General features: G+C 36.7%; 4 protein-coding genes across 6 annotated transcripts; 2 read left to right on the forward strand and 2 right to left on the reverse strand.

Moving 5' to 3' along the window:
• The first annotated feature begins 494 nt into the window (after positions 1-494).
• Positions 495-3,283, forward strand: LOC108216697 (laccase-2). Its single transcript, XM_017389528.2, has 6 exons — positions 495-729; positions 819-970; positions 1,054-1,298; positions 1,385-1,513; positions 1,647-2,600; positions 2,884-3,283. The coding sequence occupies exons 1-6, from the start codon at positions 505-507 to the stop codon at positions 3,012-3,014; spliced, it is 1,836 nt and encodes a 611-aa protein (XP_017245017.2). The 5' UTR covers positions 495-504; the 3' UTR covers positions 3,015-3,283.
• A 1,456-nt stretch (positions 3,284-4,739) lies between these two features.
• LOC108217783 (uncharacterized) lies at positions 4,740-7,124 on the forward strand. Of its 3 annotated transcripts, none has more exons than XM_017390669.2 (9): positions 4,740-4,865; positions 5,403-5,474; positions 5,565-5,630; positions 5,723-5,820; positions 5,908-5,945; positions 6,042-6,129; positions 6,216-6,467; positions 6,546-6,611; positions 6,713-7,124. In XM_017390669.2, exons 2-9 carry the CDS (start codon positions 5,420-5,422, stop codon positions 6,866-6,868), a joined length of 819 nt encoding a protein of 272 aa, XP_017246158.1. In that variant the 5' UTR covers positions 4,740-4,865; positions 5,403-5,419; the 3' UTR covers positions 6,869-7,124. The 3 variants fall into 3 exon arrangements, with proteins under 3 accessions (XP_017246158.1, XP_063948320.1, XP_017246159.1); XM_064092250.1 differs by having other exon boundaries at positions 4,760-4,865; positions 5,337-5,474; XM_017390670.2 differs by having other exon boundaries at positions 4,795-4,865; positions 5,400-5,474.
• A 2,028-nt stretch (positions 7,125-9,152) lies between these two features.
• On the reverse strand, positions 9,153-10,694 carry LOC108215981 (uncharacterized). The gene has a single exon (XM_017388624.2). It carries the CDS (start codon positions 10,692-10,694, stop codon positions 9,153-9,155), a length of 1,542 nt encoding a protein of 513 aa, XP_017244113.1.
• A 1,313-nt stretch (positions 10,695-12,007) lies between these two features.
• On the reverse strand, positions 12,008-15,681 carry LOC108218721 (scarecrow-like protein 14). The gene is made up of 4 exons (XM_017391802.2): positions 15,605-15,681; positions 15,284-15,367; positions 12,628-14,946; positions 12,008-12,412 (listed from the first exon to the last, which is right to left on the reverse strand). Exon 3 carries the CDS (start codon positions 14,916-14,918, stop codon positions 12,645-12,647), a length of 2,274 nt encoding a protein of 757 aa, XP_017247291.1. The 5' UTR covers positions 14,919-14,946; positions 15,284-15,367; positions 15,605-15,681; the 3' UTR covers positions 12,008-12,412; positions 12,628-12,644.
• Positions 15,682-16,138: the final 457 nt, after the last annotated feature.

The following is a 16,138-nucleotide window of genomic DNA, read 5'->3' on the forward strand; positions in this document are numbered from 1 at the left end:
GTGATTTTCAGACATAACACAACACGATTTAACGTTTTCTTCTAAAAAATCAAAACACTCGATTATTCAACATTAATAAATAATACTCTGGATTATTTCTCCAACTCTATTATTTAAAATATTACTTATAAAAGTTATGACATATAAAACCTTTTTTCAAGAAAAATCCAGTCTTACTTTTTTCGTTCCATGTTTGATGATGGCCGTATTTTCCTCCTGAATTGGAGATAATTTATTAGAGTGGGTAATTCAAGAGGAATTAGGGAGCATAAATAAAATTAGTAGTCACAGAGATGAGGTACGAAAATTGACTTTAAATTCACTTCTATGGTCTACTCGACCAATAGTTGGTAGCGAATCTAATTGGGAGCCCTACAGTCACTACTCTTCTCTTACTCCTAATAAAAGTAAAATTTAAGCTATCATTTTCCAACACTAATTTTTTCTCTAAACTTATATTTTACCAGAACCTCAAAACTGAAAATCCTATCCCACCAAACATGCATGATCTTTGTCTATATAACAAGATTCGATCATGTCTCATGGTACAAACAAACACAGCACTCAAACACAAGCTCTGTGTTCAAAGAACAAATCATGGCTACTTGTCTTTTTTCTGCACCAGCAGCATTCTTGCCTGCTTTCCTCTTCCTCATGAGTAGTGTCTGCTTTGCTCCTGAGGTGGCAACTGCAATGCATGCTGGCATTACAAGGCATTATAAGTTTAATGTATGTGTGATCGAAACTAAGTTTATTTTCCGCAGAATTGAGTTGAATCTGCAGTGTTGTTAGTTATTTGTCTGAATTGAGTATTGCAGATAAGGTTGCAAAATGTGACAAGATTGTGTCACACAAAGAGCATGGTGACTGTCAATGGCAAGTTTCCTGGACCGCGCATTGTGGCTAGAGAGGGCGATCGCGTGCTCATTAAAGTTGTGAACCATGTCTCCAATAATATCACCATCCATTGGTACATCTTGCAATACTAGAAGTTTGATGTTTTTTGAGTATTTATTTTTGGAAGTGTTTTCTGATTATTGATGATGAACACAGGCATGGAATTCGACAACTCCAGAGCGGATGGGCAGATGGACCGGCATATGTAACACAATGTCCCATTCAGAGTGGCCAGACTTATGTTTACAATTATACCATTATTGGACAAAGGGGAACTCTGTGGTGGCATGCTCATGTTTCATGGCTAAGAGCTAGCGTTTATGGACCGATTGTCATCTTTCCCAAGCACAATGTTCCTTATCCGTTTCCCAAACCAGACAAGGAAGTTCCAATCATGTTTGGTACAACTTCTAAAATATGAACCCTATTTATTGAATGAAATAAATTAAATTATGCAGAGCTAATGAGTTGTACATTTGGATTACAGGAGAATGGTGGAATGCTGATCCAGAGGCTGTTATCAGCCAAGCCCTTCAAACCGGAGGCGGACCTAATGTGTCTGATGCATACACCATCAATGGTTTCCCTGGACCATTGTACAATTGTTCTGCTCATGGTATATTTATTATTTATGTACATATTAATGTTAATTAACGGCTAAAAGAATCACTACTACTTTGCATAACTTATAAGTAGTTTCCTGCTCGCGGTGATATGATGGTCTGCTTGATTTTTGTTGGTGAATTCAGAAACATATAAGCTGAAGGTGAAGCCTGGGAAAACATATCTTCTCCGCATTATCAACTCTGCACTCAACGACGATCTCTTTTTCAGTATAGCTAATCACACCTTAACAATAGTTGAAGCTGATGCCAGTTACGTCAAGCCATTCCAGACTGATATCCTCTTCATCACGCCAGGACAAACGACTAATGTTCTTCTGAAAACAAAGCCTCTTTCTCACAACGCCACTACTTTCTTCATGACTGCTAGACCATACTTCACTGGCCAAGGAACATTCGACAACTCCACAGTAGCTGGAGTCCTCCAATATGAAAATGACTCTTCTAATATCACAAACCTTCCTCTGCCTACTCTTCCTCCAATCAATGGAACATCTTTTGTTGCTAATTTTACCAGCAAGTTTCGAAGCCTAGCTAATTCACAGTATCCAGCAAATGTACCTCAAACTGTTGACAAACATTTTTTCTTCACAGTAGGCCTCGGAACACACCCCTGTCCCAAGAACCAAACTTGTCAAGGACCCAACAATAGTTCTAAATTCGCCGCATCAATTAACAACATCTCTTTAGTTCTGCCTACAACTGCATTTCTCCAAGCATACTTCTTCGGAAAATCTAATGGCGTCTACACTACTGATTTTCCTGTCACTCCCCTCATGCCATTTAATTACACTGGCACTCCTCCTAATAACACCATTGTGACTAATGGTACTAAATTGGTGGTGCTGCCATATAACACTACTGTGGAGCTGGTGATGCAAGATACTAGTATTCTAGGTGCTGAAAGCCATCCTCTCCATCTTCATGGCTTTAACTTCTTTATAGTTGGCCAAGGTTTCGGAAACTTTGATGCTAAGAATGATCCTGCCAAGTTCAACCTTGTGGATCCTGTTGAAAGAAACACAGTTGGTGTGCCTTCTGGTGGATGGGTTGCCATTCGTTTTCTGGCTGATAACCCTGGTAAGCACTATTATCTTCTCATTCACTACATGGTAAATCCGGTTAATTGTTATTCATATCTAGTTTGCATGCGTTAAGTTATCAATTCTCCTAAAACCCGAGGGTATTTGTTGAACAACTTAATTAGATCTGATATAATATTTTATCAGTTCTCTTAAAATCCGACTTAAAATCTGAGGGTGTTTGTTGAAGAACTTAATTAGATCTGATATAATATATTTCAACGCTCACCCTCACTCGAAACCTGTTTCCCGGTGAACTTACAAGTCCTTATGAATGACAGGGGTGTGGTTCATGCACTGTCATTTCGACGTGCATTTGAGCTGGGGATTAAGGATGGCATGGGTTGTTTTGGATGGGAAGCTTCCAAGCCAGAAACTGCCTCCTCCACCTGCAGATCTTCCCAAGTGCTAAGCTTTTGTTTCAAGGAGTTGCTCATTGGTCCTTGTCTTTCTAAGTTCCATATCATCATCATATAATTTTGTTACACAAGTATACATGTTATTGTTTCTTTTTGCATATCATGATCAAAGATGTGCCTCCAATTAGGCACTGATATTTTTGTTTGTTTTATGTTTTGTTGCTCTTGACCCTGACTTGCCACCCCAGAAGATTTTGTAATATTTCAAGTTAAGTTTTTGTATTGTATTCATCAATAAAATTCATCATCATCGCACCTTTTATTTCATATTTGTTTATCTAATCACTGATGCATCCTCCTGTTAAGCTGGTGGAATAACTTATACAAGCACTTAATATTTTACGGTTTTTCTGCTTGACACGTATTTTTTAAAGGGTAAATAGATAATAATTTTATACTCTATTTTTATAATTTTTTGAAATAAATTTTAAATATTAATTTTTTTAGAAAAGGAAAAACTGAATTAATTTATCAAATTATATATTACAAAAAAAATTAATTGTAGATTTGGTCCAAAGGGAGGCTCCAGAGGTAACAACAGAGGAAAGAGGGAGTGATTTACACATCAGAATGCAAAGTGACGAAGTTCAATTGACCAAATTTCTTGTATGCAAAATTGCTGGAGCAATAATTAAAGCTCTGATTAAAAATTATTGTTGTTGCATTTTTATAATGTAAATATGGATTACACGTTTAGGCTGACAAAGACTCGAGTTGAGTACGTAGTAGTAAGATAATATGCATAAAAAAGTTACAGCATGACATAGGATATATTAAAAAATATTGAGTGTGTGGTTGTAAATTGATAGGCTAAAATGCCAAATACATGACGCTTGCAACGCATTAATAAGCACATTTACGTAGGATCTGTGTACATGTTATTTCAGGTTAAAGCTGTTTGGTACGAGTCCAGGAGAGTCCGCATATGCATACTTTCATCCAACTCGGATTAGTTACAAGTTACAAGGCTGGACAATTTTACATATACACACTAATCAGTGTCGTGAAAAACAGAAATTCAAGTTAATATTTGGGATCACGGAACAAGAATAATTATTCGTGAGAAATAGAAATCAAACTTAATCCCTGATATCACGGAACAAGTAAAATGAGAGTAGTTAGATTGATGAGAGATTATTCAGAGGATTAATTGAATAATCAGAAATTTAATCAGTTCGGCGAATGATTGAACATGATAAATTATGATTAATCATCGATTTTTAGAACACAGGCATCAACATAGATATTATAATTTCTGTACTCAAATTTTAATGAAACTCGGATTTCACTTAGATTATGTTTATTATTGTTGTCGAAAACAATAACAGTAGTTTTTGATAAAAAAGAAACTATGTCATTGAGATGTTCGAGATACATTTTAGACGCAACAATAAAAAAAACTTGAACAATTATGTTTTACTAATTCTTGAGTGTGGAAACGACTTCTGCATTTGAGATTGAAATTATTCAGTCGAAGTGTACGCGGATTGCAACGCAATACTAAAATATATCTTTGTTTGGTAGAAACAAAATTATTGACATGTCCTCAAATATACAAACTTAGTGACCTGTGACACGTGAGAGATATAATATTTTGAACACTATTCTCGTCAAGAAAACAAGTCTGATCAGTATAATTTGCCTCCATGCCAAACATGACTACTTTTTATTGTTGGAGGCAAATTATTAAATATAAAAAACATAATATATTTAGTGGCAGCGACTTTTCTCAGCTGCTAATCACCTATATAACATGCTCTGCCCAACTGCTTCATCCCACACTTTCTCTCTTTTTCTCTGTTTCTGTTGAATCATACACTGAATCTACCCATCTTTAAATTTCTGTAAGTTTTATTTATAGAGGTTTATTTTGATTTTATATTTTGTTTGTTGATGATGTAGTTATGCATGTATGATAAGCGGAATTATGATTATGAAACAGTTAGAGACTAAAAATATTTGTTACTAGTGTTTCGACAAAACCTCTGTTGATGGTTGAAGGTCGGTCGGTTTGTAAGTTTGGTTAAATTATGAAATAGCTAAGATTAAAAGTATTTATTACAAATTTTTCGACAAAATTTCTATTAATTTTGAAGGTTGGTCAAATTGTAAGCTTGGCTGGATTATGAAACAGCCAAGATTAAAATATTTATTACTAAGTTTTCGACAAAATCTCTATTAATTTTTGAAGATCTGTCGAGTTGTAAGTTTCATATTGTTCTTCATGTAGTGCATTATATTCATTGCAAGCTCAGCTTTCCACATACCAACTTTATATTTCTGAATTAGTTAAGATAGAACTCCATGCAAAACAGATTATTTCCTGTATTGATTATTAAGGAAGATGTATCAAACATTAAGTTTGCTCAAATCTGAAGCAGAAGACTATTTGAGCTAAATGGATTACCAAAATCAGTACCTATCAAAGTCAGGATATGAATGCCTTCTCTTCGGTAAGACTCTTTTGTTAGTTGAATTTGATTGAAGATTAACTTGGTTTATGTCGGACAGATATAATTAACTCACAATCGTATGACTTTCAGATGTTGATGATACTCTATATCCGTTTAGTTCCGGATTGTCCACTCAATGCACCAAGAACATTACAGGTTTGCTATATCAGCACAAGAACTTTAATCCATTGCAATTCCTTAGTTTATATTTTGTGGACTTTGTTGCTTATATGGTTTTCTTTGTCTAGAATATATGATTCAATATCTTGGAATAGATGCTACTAATGCTTCTGAGATGTGTCTGAAACTGTACAAGGACTATGGCACAACGATGTCAGGCCTCCGGGTATGTATGATCAAATATATAAGATAGTATTGATGAAGAAACATGTACTTAAAGATGCTAACTAGTTGCTTTTCTTCTTATGGCCAGGCCATTGGTTATGATTTTGATGATGATCATTATCACAGGTACTTTAACTTACCACTTTGTGCATACTACAACAGTGCTTATCTTATTGTGTCAATATTGAAGAACAATTTAGTTATTTTTTCCCTGTTTCACAGTCTTGTTCATGGGAGATTACCGTATCAGAATCTGAAACCAGACCCTGTTCTTAGGAATCTTTTGCACAGCATACCCATTCGTAAAGTTGTACGTTATTTCTAACTATCTGAGAGAAGTTAATTACAAGGTCATCAGCATTCTCCCTTTAGTAACTGATTATTTTTCCATTACAGATTTTTTCGAATGCAGATGAAGCCCATGTCGCTAAGGTTCTTAGCATACTTGGATTAGAGGATTGCTTTGAAAGTGTTATATGCTTTGAGACATTAAACCCAACCCACAAAAGTAACATAACTGATGATGCTAGAAACTCTGGTGAAGATGGAAATGATTCAGCACTCCTGGAGTCTCCCATCATCTGCAAACCATTTAAAATTGCTTTTGAAGAGGCTTTTAAGATAGCTAACATAAACCCTGAGAAAACAGTAAGATCCTAAAACAAATTATGATTTGATTTTCATTGTATCATTTTCGTTGTAGTTCTAATTTTGTTCCTGTTTCAGCTCTTTTTTGATGACAGTGCACGCAATTTGCAAACTGCTATACGTATGGGGCTCCACACTATGGTGGTAAGTGTTGATAGCTGCAAAGATTACTACCTATGTTTGGTGCAAGTTCCTTTGTAGGTTTACAGAAGTTGTAATATCTGTTTGGCTGTTGATGTATGAAGGTGGGATCTTCTTACCGTGCTAAGGGCGTGGATTATGCATTAGAGAGTATCCATAACATCAGAGAAGCATTGCCAGAGCTGTGGGAAACACTTGAGAAGTCTGAAGAAGTTCTCTATTCCAGGGAAGCTGCAATTGAGACGATTGTGAGAGCTTAAGTGTGTGACTAAGGACTTAGGGATAACCTAGTTTTAAAAGTCTATCTCATCTTCCATTTGAATTCTCGAAATGGTAGAGGCTGCAATGAAAGAAAAACTGTGTGATTCTTGCAAGCAAGGAAATATCATGGTCTGTAGGGTTTCCAACCCAACTGTGTAATAAACCTACATAGTGGATTTAGATTTTAAATCTGACCACATTATCTGTAAAACTATATATATAATAAATTGATTTAACAATCTGATTACTGATCAAGACTACTTCTGGTTCATCTTTGTTCGGTATGAATTTACATATTAATTATTAATAGCATGCATGAATCAAAATGGAGCAGGCAAACAGACTGAACACATAACAAGGTAACTGCAAAGCATTATTTAAGAAACACCAAGGAGACATTAATAAGCAGCAGGAAGCTTGAGCAGCATCTCAGTAAACCAAGCAGAGATAACATTCTGCTTCTAACATCAATGAGGTTATCTTTTCTCTGTTGATGAAGTCACATCGGCCTTCGTCCTGAAATCTGGTATCCCTTTTTCTTCATGTATGATAAAAGTAAGTCTGCACATCAAAAAGGGCCAAAGATTTTTGAGGTGCTACTTCCACATTAGTGAGAATGTGTCGTGACAGGCGGCTCTTGTCTAAATAAGAAGCCTTGTAAATCATCATCCCTATTCCCTAGTAATCTAAGAAGAGTGAAGCTTCATAAGGCACAATGTATCTTTATCTGGTCCTGTGTTTCCGTACCTGAAATACTTGGCAGACAACGAGCAAAAATAGAGATGCCAAAGTGGTGTAATCCGCCTAAGATTGTCAGCCTCTTAAGGCTGATGAGCTGATTCTATTATGAAGCATACTGAAGCACCTTGAATTTGTGTTAAGACAGCTTTCATCCATGGAAATGGCGGATCCATTGACCTACAGGACTTCAGATTCAATCTGGTTAGGATCTTATGTTCATCATTGCCAGCTATCAGACTTTTGCTATAAGAACATATTATTATAACCTACTCTAAGATAATACGAGAGAAACATAGATGCAGTCATATCTTGATGGATGTGGTAACGATGCTTGTATATGTACATCACTTGCGATTTCCTTGTGCTTGCCTGAATTAAAATGATTTCACTTTAAAAGGATTAAGAACATCGACATGGATTCCTTGATGCTCCTATTGTTATGCAAGCATCTAAGCAGCCAGCAGCACTGAGACGGACCATGTAAAACTCTTCCATTCCATCCATTGCATCCTTGGACCATCCACTTGTTTTTTTCACCAAGGAAAAACCTTTTTTGTTCTATTGCAGCCTCACCTGTGCTTTAATCGCTTCAAGTACATCTTTCGACCCAAGGTATCTGCACAAAGACTAGCTTTCACAATCTAGAGCATCCATCTCTTGTATCTCTTTGGCCTTACGATCCTGCTTGTTCAGTCAAAAGCTATTACTTCTCTGGCATCTTTTGCCAGCATTGCTTGCTCAAGGACAAGCCTGATTTTATCTTCAGTCCCCAAATTAGTCCCAAACATGTCTGAGTTGAGAGATGAGAGAAGCTTCCCACAATCAAAGGACGGGCAATTCTGAATCAATTTTCTTAATCAAGTTCAACACCATGTCTCTTGGACCACTGTTATCTACTTTGTTGTCAGATACTTGTCATTAACTGTACAAACAATCAACAACCACACATTCACCTTCTTCAGCTTCAAAATCTTTGACTTGAGTTAAACCCCATTAATTTGCAACGAAATTTACTCATATGGGATGTATTGTGTTTGGCTTATCTTATTTTCACTAACAAGTCATTCATTTTCCGATAAAAAGTATGTAAATGTTTATTTTTTTCTGAAAATAAATACTTAATTTTGGAAGCAAGGAATGCTAAAATAGCCTCCAATCCGAAAAGTAATATGTAAATGTGAATTTTTTTTCTCCAAATAAGTTCTTTTACTTACAAATAACCCAAACAAACACCCGTAATAACCAATAGATGATGCGTAAGACAATTAAAATCCAACTTGGTCACCAATTCATCATATTTTGTCGAAACAAATAGTTAAAAAATATTACTCCCTGGTGGGTGACCAAACAAAATTTTATTAGCAACGGAGCAAAATACACAAGGACTGACCTAACCAATACATGTCAACTTGCCATACCACAAAATTGCCAGTTTGATTGCATATATAAATTACTGATCTTTATCCACTTGTAGGCATATATATACTCTGTCCAGAGTCCAGACAGGGGCTTCTTCTGCAGTCTATGTTGTATATTGTCTCTTTAAAAGAAATCACAATCAGAATCATAGTATTCTACTCCCTGATGGTCTTCATTATCCGAATCACCACCAACAATTTCTACCCCAGCGGCTTCTTCATCCAAGGCATTAGTATCATGATGAGATTCAGTACGATTCTTTTTACCATCAGGAGCCACATCATCTTCAAACATTTCAGTCAGTGCATCAAAATTTATAAGTGAGTTCAGCCTCTTCTTACTCGAGGCCTGATGTGTAGTTTCTGCAGACGTTGGAGCAGTAGCATTGTCAACTTTACTACCTGGCTTTTGCATCTGTTTTTTCTTTGGTTTTTTAATTGCCGGAGCCGCTGCAGATTTCTTCAAAACTTGTTCACGAATATATTCTTTGTTCACTGCTTCCCACAAAACCTTTTTACCTTCAGCCTCCTTGTCATCTCCTAGATATTCATCAACCTCAACTTCAGAAAGGTCCTCTGATTCATCACTACCTGAACTAGAAACACTACCAAACTTCTTCGAAAACCCAAATTTATCATTATTACATTTCCAAATCAGTGCCTCCACTTTAGCACGATCAAAAGACTGAGTATTTGATTTACAACTCGGTCTTTTACAAAGCTGAACAAACTCCTTATAACACGAATTACAAAGCCCATAACGATAAGCCATTTCATCTTTATGTCGACAAAGAACCTCCAAATCACCCCCAAACTCTCGCAATTCCAAATCTTCATCATCCTCAAACTCCTTAGCAATCCTCCTAAACTCATCAACTGTCAATCCCCCTCCCCCAGACTCCTTTTTCCCAAACTCAATCAACCTTCCACTAAACAACCTATCACAAAAACGCACACCTCTCTCGACATCAGATTTGCGACATGTCAATCCACAAGCCAATGCTGCAACATAAACTGCAGCACCACACACTCCACCAACATCTCTCATTAACTCCCCCTTAGCACACTCCACAATCCTCAGCGCAACCATACAAACCCTCAAATTCCTCTCCTTGAACATCTCACCGACATACCGGTGAATAAATAAACTAGGATCAACAGCCTTCTGCACAAAAGAAGACAATTTAAACCCCAAAACCCTACACAGCCGCAAATACTCAGCTCCCAATTCATACACATTAACCCCCAACTCAACCGAAAAGCGAAAAAGCAAAACCGGAACCCTATTCAACAAACAGGCAATATACAAACAACAAGCTCCAACCTTCCCATTACCAGAATCACCCTCACCCTCACGCTCACGATCATGCTCACCAGCTGTTTGATAAAATTTACGGGCCTGTTGGACAGCGAAAGCGTCGAAAATTGACAACTTCAATGCGAAACTGTCGATGAAATTGAGAGATTGCTGGTGAGATCGGTGGACGAAATCTTGGCGGTTGAGAATAGAGTGGGATTGAGGGTGAGATCGGAGACGTGGAGGGGGGCTAGGGTTAGGGTTAGGGTTAGATGATAAGATGTTGGTACAGAGTGGGCAGCGTAAGTTGGCTGAGGTGGAGAGATGGTTGGGGCTGCGACTGGCGAGACATTTATCGCACCAGAGCATTGTTTGGGTGTGGCTCAAGATTTCATATTTTCAACTGGGGTGGGTCATGGGTGGCTCAGTGCCGCCTTTTATATATGATAATCCCTCCATTATATTCTCTCTTATATTCAGGTATATTGATGATTGATTAGGTAATTTTATTAATTCTTTGAAATATTATTATATAAATAAGTATACTTTTATTTTATAAAGGATTACAATATTATGATATATTATATGTTAGTATATTATATATATTAACTAAATTATCAAGGATTTGGATAATAGACTTGAATAATGTATAATTGTTCAAATATTTTTTTTACAATATGACATAGTCACTTTATTAAAATACAAGCCGTCACGAATTTGATTAATTATTTTATCATATTTATATGTTAAGATTTTAATAATTTTCAAATTAACAATTATATTACGTCTTTCGTCCCACCTAAATGTTTATATTTGGGTTGAGTATGGGAATTAAGAAAACAAGTAAAGTAACGGTGAAAATGTAAAAAAGTGTGGTGGATCAATCTAACGTATAACTAGCGGAGAAAAGTAACGGGATTAGTTTAATTTTATATTATAAAATTTTGTAATGTTTAATAAGCTTTGAAATAAAAAGAATTAGATGCAAGATGTAAAGATTAAAGATTAACGAGGGGAGTAACATTGGTCCATCTTATTTTCAAAAAAAAAAAAAAAACATTGGTCCATCCATTTTTAACAACAATTCTTAATCGTTTTTCACAATCTAAATAAACCAATACACTTTTTATTTGAGGTAGTACAATTATTCATTTTTGGTTCTTGCAACTAATATAACCAAAATCAATCATATACAATCTTTTTCTTTTTTTATGAATAAAAGATGATTGCATTACTAGGAAATATCATACAGTTTTGTATCAATCAAAATCAACAAAAAAGAAAAAAAAAGGTACAATGATACCGGGAAAACTCCCTTCAAATCAATCAATACTTTCCAACTTCAAGCCTCATTAAATCAATCAAAGTTAACCACTTCAAGCCTCTGAGCCTTGAGGTCATTCTTGCAACTATGTAATCTGGCCGTGATCTCAAGCTTTGCTACTATACTATTATCTGTACAGAGAACTGAACAAAAAAGAAGGTAAAACTGAAATTACAATTTACAAGTAAGAAGCATGTCTCTACTTGCATATCACTTAAGATTCTGATTGCTAGCTTTTAACAAAACATAGTTGTGAACTCGTAAAAGACCCCATAATAGGAGAAACAGCAGTGGTTCAATTAATATAATTGACTAGCAATGAAGAAACTGCAGGGCATGTAATTAGTCGAATACAAAATTAGGTAATTATAACCATATATTAGCACAAATCAGTACATCCAATGTAGCATCATAGAATATACAACAACATTATAGTATAGGAACCTACGCTCTGTTTTACCTACAAACAAGTAAAAATGTAAACTAGCAGTGAGGGACAAGTGAATAATCCCATACACATCCCACATGGTTTTCAAAGGTTGTCCACAAGACCACAATAATCTTTCTACCAAGTCCTTGCATAGTGATGTCAATCCTACAACTCCCCTCCACATGCTTGAAGCTTCCTGATGTTCAATTATTCAAAAGAGTTGCTGGACAAAGAGGCACCGGGCTATTTGTCACATGTCCTCAGGTGATAGTACTGTAAGTATATAATATAATCTTCTATAACTCGGAACTAATTAGGTAACATGGAGATCAGCTGAAATGACAAATTATTCAAGGTTAGAACATATAAAAGCAACCATTCTCAGCTCTCAGCAATATCAAATTTCAATTCCAAGACAAAGCAGCAACTAAAAAACATATATACAGCACAATCAAGCTATAAGCACATGCATGTTCATCTCTCTGCAAGATAGAAGTGTTCTAAGGTACCAAGTCAAATACATACTAATCTGAAAGAATTAATGGTACCTTGAATACAAGTACTTTTATGCAGGTTCCCATGCAGAAATAGCATGTAGAATCCGACCCTTCCACCCTGTCAACATCCACTGACCATCTTCATCAAATACAAAATCTTTATGAAATTCTGACTTGACCTTACACTTTAGCTTGTCCAAGAGTTCCTTGTTCAAAGGATGAATTTTGAAACCAGCCTTCATATTCCGAACCTGCCACTGTTTATATGTCTCCGGCCTTTCAACCCTTTCCACACCCTCACATGCAATAACATTCATCACCTCCCGGCCACAGAACTCTCTCTCAAAATTCAATCTTTGTGGATCGTCACAAGGCATACTATTATCAAGTATATCAAACAAAGCAGAATAATGGAAGAGAGCCTCTCGGAACCGAGTCACAAAAAAAGGTGCGCTGTAGGACCCATTAACTATAGCCTGCACAAAAATAGCAGGGTTTACTTTCCTGATTAATTCAAGCACAGCATCCCTTGGATTGTTCACTGAAACACTCTCGTCAAGTAGGTTCTCGAAACGTAAAAAACAGTTTACAGCAACAACTTCATCGCTTTTAATCTTAAGGTCCTCCACTGTTATTGTCTCCCACTTCTGGGTTGCTATGGGATTGTATTCGAATGGAACATTAAAACGCTCACAATAACCTCGCAACCGACGACCTGTTGCCTCCATATATTCCGCAGGTCTGAAACCAGGCTGGGGCAACTCTATTCCCGTAATCCGAAGCTTAGGCGGTCCACCAGGTCTCTTTGAGAGACACTGGATAAGAACTGGCCACTGAAAACCATACTGGATACCAAAATCAATAATATGAAGTGTTGTGGCAGTTGATGATTTTTCCAGAATCATTTTATTAGCAAAGAAAACTGATGTCTTCTTAAACGGACAGGCTTTCAGGTATGCTTGGTATGCTTTCAACTTCTCAGTGGCAGAAATCCTCCTGGATGAAAGGGCCGCATATAACTGAGTGCCAGTGCCAGCCATGCGTGCCTCAAGCCCATTAGCAAATATATTAGCCAATCTCTGAGATGCATCACCAGAGGCAGACGAGTACTGCCTAATCAGCTTTAATTGTTCATGTGCAGTTCTGCGATCTTCAGAAGCAACAGACTGTGCACAACTGATCAGAAGAGTCCTTAGGTCTACTGCTTCACTTGTACTGTCTGTTTTCTTGAAACGACTCTTGCCGCCATTAGATCCATGTGCTAGCCCATTTTCATGATGAAAGGCCGGGCTGAATTCAATAGGTTCTTCTTTGTCACAGCAAGGTCCAGAGAGTAAAACTTTATCGAACAGTTCTGTTATCTCAACTTCTTCCTCATAAACTGCTAACTGCTTGCTACTCCTCTCATCTTCAACTACACTATCCTGCTGAAGAAGATGCTTCCTTCCCCTTAAACTGCTAAAGGCGATCTCCTCATCCTTTTCTACCTTCACTTGAAGTACAGGAGGACCTTCTTTTGTGTCCGACCGTAACGCATAGTTATCTAAGTTAACAACTAACTGAGGAATTTTGGGAAGGAACTTACTAGCTTCCTCCATCCCTCTTTTGAATTGCAAAATAGAATCTCTGTCGCTAAATATATTTGGGATCACCTGGGTGCTCATAGGTGAGTCCAATACACCACTCAAATTATTGTTCAAGCTGTTTTCCGACGTTACTGACCACTGTGATCTGCTATCTATGTTATAATCTGAAGGCTGATGTTGCACAGTAGAAGATTTAAGACTTACAGAGTCCGCAACCCAGTGAGGAGGCTCATAGTAATTTCCAGCAGTAGTACCACCACTGCTTGTACTGTACTCACTAGAGCTTCCAGTAAAGTAATCATATGGGCTATCAGCATGTTGGTAGACGTCACCCGACCCATAGGAAGGAGGGTATTGCTTGCCAAGAGCTTCATAGAGAGACTGCTCTGCCGCTTGCAGGGCCAATGGATCATAAAACATGGAAGGTTTTTCCTCAATTTTCTCTTCCATAAGAATCTGGTTAAGGAACTTTAGCACACCATCGTCGTTATCCTCAGGGGAGTACATTTCGGAACTACCAGTAGGTGAAGTATTATTAACAGTAGAAGTACTCGTGTTCGTAGCAGGACCAGCATAATCAGGCTCAGGTTGGACATCAGGAATATCCAAGAAACTAAGATCGACAAGTTCATCTTTAAACTTAAACGTATTAGCATAATTTGGAGGCGAATCAAAACCCGGTAAAACCACCTCATCACCAAATTCAAAACCATTTAGCACATCGGAAAAATCAGTCGAGCCCGGATCCATCACCATGTATCAAAACAACTTCCAAACCCTAACACTAAATTCAGCAATATACACGTCAGAAAAATCATAAAAAATCATAGTGCCATAGAACTAAAAATATTAATCAATTCCACCAAATCAAACAACCCCACATAACTTAATTAGCAGATATAATTAAATTTAATTTTTACAAACAAAGGGGAAAAGAGATAAACCCTAATTTAGCATTTACAACATACATATACACATACATACAAAACAGGGAAGTATGCAATTAAGAGTTGATAGCTAGGTATCAGATCTGAAAATTGACATAAGAACAAACATATATATGTATGTGGGTATGTCTCTAGTAAAGAGGTAGTGGAAACAAAAGTTAAAACGTAGCGTACCTGAGAGAGAAAGAGAGGATAAGCCACCGAGAGAGAGAAAGAGAGAGAATCCTAGCAGAAGAATTAGTGCTGTGATACTTTATATACTCCCTCCGTCCCACCAGGTAGTTTACGTTCACTGTTTGCACGCATTTTGAGGCTCTTATAAAGGATAGTTCAATAATATTTTTTAAAATTATTTTTTTTCTGAATAAAAATTTAGACATCAAACTTTTTTTCGAGATTTTTTTAAAAATTATATATAAAATATAAGTATACTTTATAGAATCCTTAAAATGCGTGCCAAAAAGTAACGTAAAGAACCTGATGGGACGGAGGGAGTATAAAATTGGTTAATTATGTATGTGTGTCTGTTACTATTATATAAACAGGGAATGAAGGGAATGGAAGGATGGGAGGAGAAGAAAGAAACGAAAGCGTTAAGAAAAACACGAGAGAGATCGAGAGAGAGATGAGCGGGAGAGAGATTGTAAAGGGGTTTAGCAGGACACCGGCTATTGCCGGTTGTTTTTGTGTTATCTGGCTGCACCACAAATTTTCCCTTTTGACTAATTTGTTGACCACACGGGTGCAAGTTTGAAACCCTTTCTTAAAATTACAAAATTAGCGTTACACGGGTGTGAAAAGGAATTGTGAGGGAAAGGATGGTTGAAACTTGGAACAGAGGCCTGTTAGAACAAGGTCTGTACATTCAACTTCTCTTTATTTATTTTTCGAAGTACCATAGCATCTCAACCTGTATTTATCTGTTTTCTGCTCTTAACATACAATCAATTTATCTGTATTTTGTATGCTTACGTTATGATGGACTTTTAACTATACTCGGTGAAGCCAATTGACCAATGCAAATGGGAA

The sequence above is a fragment of the Daucus carota genome, chromosome 4 (assembly GCF_001625215.2).
Source record: "Daucus carota subsp. sativus chromosome 4, DH1 v3.0, whole genome shotgun sequence".
In the NCBI taxonomy this organism is placed as follows: Eukaryota; Viridiplantae; Streptophyta; class Magnoliopsida; order Apiales; family Apiaceae; genus Daucus; species Daucus carota.